A 4,600-nucleotide genomic window follows, 5' to 3' on the forward strand; every position below is an offset into this window, starting at 1 on the left:
GAGCCTCGCCGGTAAGTAATTGCATCTTTACTTATTCTATTATCGATTACAATAATTATTGTTATGTTATTCCGCGTTCTCAAATATTTGGATATCAGCGAATATCTTTAAAGCTTCCACAGGTACATTGAGAAAGATGTCTTGTTAAAATTAATTGGAATTCTGGTTGAAAATGAACGAATCAGAATTTTTTGGTTAAATCTATTATACTCTGAATTCTAGTTGTGACGACCAAAATTATGATTTATATATAATAAAGAATTTTCTAGTTCGTCTATTTTCAACAAAAAATTTTTGCAACGCATTTTCTTCGAAGAAGCTACGCGGTTTATGGGTTATCTCCGTGTCTTGATACATTTAACAGCCAACATTTCGTGAACATTACAGGTTACTTCATCAGGGTGAGAAGCAATCTGGAAAATGGACGAATAAAAAAATTCTGATTATATTAATCAGAATTTTTATTATCTGAACTAGAATTATAATAGATTCAACTAGAAAATTCTGATTTGTCCATTTTCAATCAGAATTCCAATTAATGCAACCAGAGTTTTTTTTTTCCAATGTACTAGTATTAGTTGGTTCTCGCGCTGATGAAGCAAATGTTCACGTAACGTTAGCAATAATGTATCAAGATAGCGGACATAATCATTTGTAGTACAGTTTTGCGTTCTCTTTCCATTTAATTTATATCTTTGATTATTTCACGGAGATTACTTTTTTATTTTTGATATTTTTATGAACGGTACCTTTACAACGGTATTCTTATGATATATAGGATGGTTTTCTCGTCGTTGTATATTATGCCAAGACATGTTGGAGAAATAGATACCTACGAAGTGGAACGTCCTGCGTATCTAAAATATGAGGGTGTTGGTTCCGAGCTCGAAAGATAAGCGAGGGCGGGATGTAAGAGCCTCTGCCTGTCGTGCTGCCGATGATGTTCATGCTCTAATTGTACGCGCTCTTCGTATTAGAGATTTTCTCCTTGCTCGCGTTCGAGATAGCGTGCATGCGGCGAAGCGCAGAAAGTTCTCGGCCGCAAGCAAGATAACTGAATTTTATTCAGTGACTATACCTACTTTAGTTTGCATTTAAATCGTTTTAGATTATATCGTTTTGTTTGCCGAGAGAGACGCTTCAAGACATGTACTACAAATGATACTGGGCGAATCGTTTGAAATGTAGAGCAGCAACCTTTCGATTAAGACAATTGATACTTTACACTTGAATGGTTTTCGCAATGGCAATTGTTTCTGCCATTATGTGAAATATAAACGTGTATACATTATCTGATTATACCCGAATTACATTTGTCATTGGTAATCGATGGTAGATAAAGATAGCAAATAATAAAAAAATTTAGTGTACATTATATTTCTTGTATATCTTTCTATTACATATAATTTATGTTTCTTCTTGAAATGCTATTTTTATACTATGACAAATAAAATACGTTATATGTTGTTAAAATGTAAATATGAAAATATTCAATTCAGTAGCACGCTCATACTGAGAAAAAAATTGATTAAATTTTATGATATATTTTTTTCAATAATACTACTTTAACATGCATTACGGTAAATAAATGTTTATTCTATAAAAAATGATAATTAAATCAAATTAATGATTTTTATACCACATAAATATATGTTTATATTTAGTAAATATCCAATTAGTACTACAATCAATACTAGAAATTTAAAATGCCTATTACGGTCGAAGCTGGATCTTCGTTGCTTTTTAAATAATTCAATTTTGAATGACTAATATACACTATATATGTACTTGCATATATACCATATTGTAGTCTTTTTCAAACTGCGCGCCGAATTATTTTTCCGGACTAAATAAACGCAATTAAAACTACTCTATAGTAATCGCGAATTAAATTGACAAGCAATTTACTAATTTTGATGCTATCATCAAGCATCATATATTACAAAGATGTTAATATATTAAAAACTGTTAATAAATTTATTGCGAAAAATATTACCTCGGCCGGGACTTGAACCCGGATCTCTTGTAAACCGTACGAGCGTCCTAAGTTATTAGACCACCGAGGCAATTAGTACTGTTTAAACAAATATTTATTAAAATTTAATACATTTTTTCAGTGTATATATGCATACAGTGTGCTAAAAAAAAATGTAAATTTAAATAGATTAAGGACGCTCAAATTCCAAAAGAGTGCATCTTGAGAGAATAATTTCTCTGACATCCATATTAGAAATTGAAATGAGCGTTGTCAGAAATTTTATTATTCGCATTCGATTTGGAGATCTAGGTCGGTGTAACAAGTCGAACCGAAACAGTTGCGCGGGACGATCTCTTCTCGCGAATACAACGGTTAAACCTATTTATTAGGTGTGCTGAGGACCGCTATCGACGATCCGTACGACCAGATGCGAAGGAACCGGCTGGTGGAGCCGAGATCACGGGCGCGCAGCATCTCGCCACATCGACCGTCCTCGCAGCGAGATTCCAGGAGCCAGAGCATGGTATCAAGGGCCGCTGCCAAGGAACGGAAAGGCACAACCGAGGGTACATCATTGTCCAGATCTGAGTGGTTCGACAAGGAGCCGAGCACGGTTGTGAGCTACGACGATCGCAAATCGCGACCTGGTTTCAGCAGCGGTGGCGCGTCCTCGGATGATTGGATGCTGGATGAGACTCCGGAGAGTCACTCGCGAACTCATTCCACCGCGACATCTGCCAGACTGACTCACGTTTCAAAGAAACCAACGAGGGAAGCGAATCAGAGAAGGACCAGCCATGACGACTGGAAGAACGGAACAACAACATCAGTTACTGCGGACTCGCGGAAAAGTATCCTTGAGTGCAACGTAAATCCGTATCTGTTACTGAAGAAACAGAAGGACGAGGACGATTTGAGTGATGATCTATCGGATAACGCGCTGGAGCAGGACGATCTCAGAACAAGATCGTCCAGTCTATTCGATTCGTCGAAAGTAAAATCGATTGAAAGGATACCGAATAGAAGTGCTGTAGCGGCTATCGGAGGTCAACGAATCAGAGTGTTCAACGAGAGGCCCAGAGAGATATCGGACGACGATGACGACGTGCCACCGCCGGTTACCAGAATTCCGATACCGAAGGTATCTCCAAAGAGACCACCGAGACGATTGAAAGAGGCCCGGCAGACACTGAAGAGCATCTTGAAACGCGGCCGAGCGATCGAGAACAAAAGAAAGAATGTGCTCTTCAATGTCGATAATGTGATATTCGCACCTGAAAAACCGTCCGAGGCGACACGACTCTCGTGGAGCAGGATCGGCAGAATCGCCAATTGCGGTAAGGAACAGCGGGACAATAGCCCCGAGTCCAAAGAAGAGAAGGAGGAAGCGCCAATCATGCCACAAGAGCAACAGGAAAAACACAACTTCATCACAATTCCAAACATCAGGGATCCGAAAGTAGACAGAATCAAATATAAAGACCCAAAGATCGTGCCGGAAGTAAAGAAAATCACGCCGCCTGGTCCCGACAAGATTAAAATAGACAAGTTCGTTCCGTCTAGGAAATTTGATCGTTCTATTGCGTTCAAGAAGCAAGACAAGATCGGAAGCGAGTTGCGATCCTCACTTGACAATTCGCTACCTGCCTCGAAGATCGACGTTTCCAGAGAGAGGATATTACCAGAGGAGAGGAGATTGTCGGACGAGAGAACCATCAGACTTGAGGACGAGACTGAGTTGGAGATCGAGATCGAGGAACTGAAGGATCGTCTCCCAGGTATCGCTGTAGACGAGAAGGATCTAATCCTAAAGTCCGAAGGTAAGGTTCTTCCGAGTTATTATAAAATTCTTAATGAGCTTTCTATAATTAATAAACCATTAGTAATATATTAGAAGTTAAAAGCGAGTTGGGAGTAGTGTGTCATAAAACAATAAGTCAGTAATCAGTGGCTATGTAGAGATGGCTAAATTCATTTTTTACAATTTACAATTTTTTAAAATCTTCAATACCTTATGACTGACTAATCACATGAAAAGAACAATTTTGCTGAGGTATCTAAACATCTAGTTAGATACAGGTATGAAAATAATTTTATTAGACTATTAAAATAATTATGTTGCTTTATCTATAAAATGGCGTATCCTATATTGCTTTTTTGAGAAAAACGAAGAAATGTAGGGGAGACCGGGGCCGATTGTTACAGTTTTTGATTATTGATTTTTAGAAAAAAGTGGATGCCTGATTTTGAAATATTATATACGTTACAATATACCTACATCCTTTAGGTATTAAAAAAAATATTACTCGTGTGAAAATTCATCATATCATAAAAATAAGTTATTTAATTTTAAATGATGCTGCGAAAATATGACAATTAACCCTATGTTCTGGGTTGATTGTCACACGTTCTAGGATTGGCAGTAGCATATTTGCTATGGACAACACATATAAAAAACACAATTTTTATTTTAATATCAGTTCTATATTTTGAGAAATAATAGTACCTAATTACAGTATTAATACAAATAAAATAGTTATTTTAATCATAAAATAAGTAATTTGTTTTTGTATCATAGTTTCTATATGAAAAATGAAAAAATATATATCTATATGAAATATA

General features: G+C 36.6%; 1 protein-coding gene across 1 annotated transcript in view; it reads left to right on the plus strand.

The window, feature by feature from the left end:
- Window positions 1-4,600, plus strand: part of RhoGEF64C (Rho guanine nucleotide exchange factor at 64C) — a 36,452-nt gene that overhangs the window by 16,146 nt on the left and 15,706 nt on the right. The window contains exons 3-4 of the mRNA XM_018507156.1: window positions 4-11; window positions 2,368-3,798. Coding sequence (XP_018362658.1) covers window positions 4-11; window positions 2,368-3,798 — 1,439 coding nt within the window. The remainder of the gene's footprint in view (window positions 1-3; window positions 12-2,367; window positions 3,799-4,600) is intronic.

This window comes from Trachymyrmex cornetzi, unplaced genomic scaffold, assembly GCF_001594075.2.
Source record: "Trachymyrmex cornetzi isolate Tcor2-1 unplaced genomic scaffold, Tcor1.1 scaffold230, whole genome shotgun sequence".
In the NCBI taxonomy this organism is placed as follows: Eukaryota; Metazoa; Arthropoda; class Insecta; order Hymenoptera; family Formicidae; genus Trachymyrmex; species Trachymyrmex cornetzi.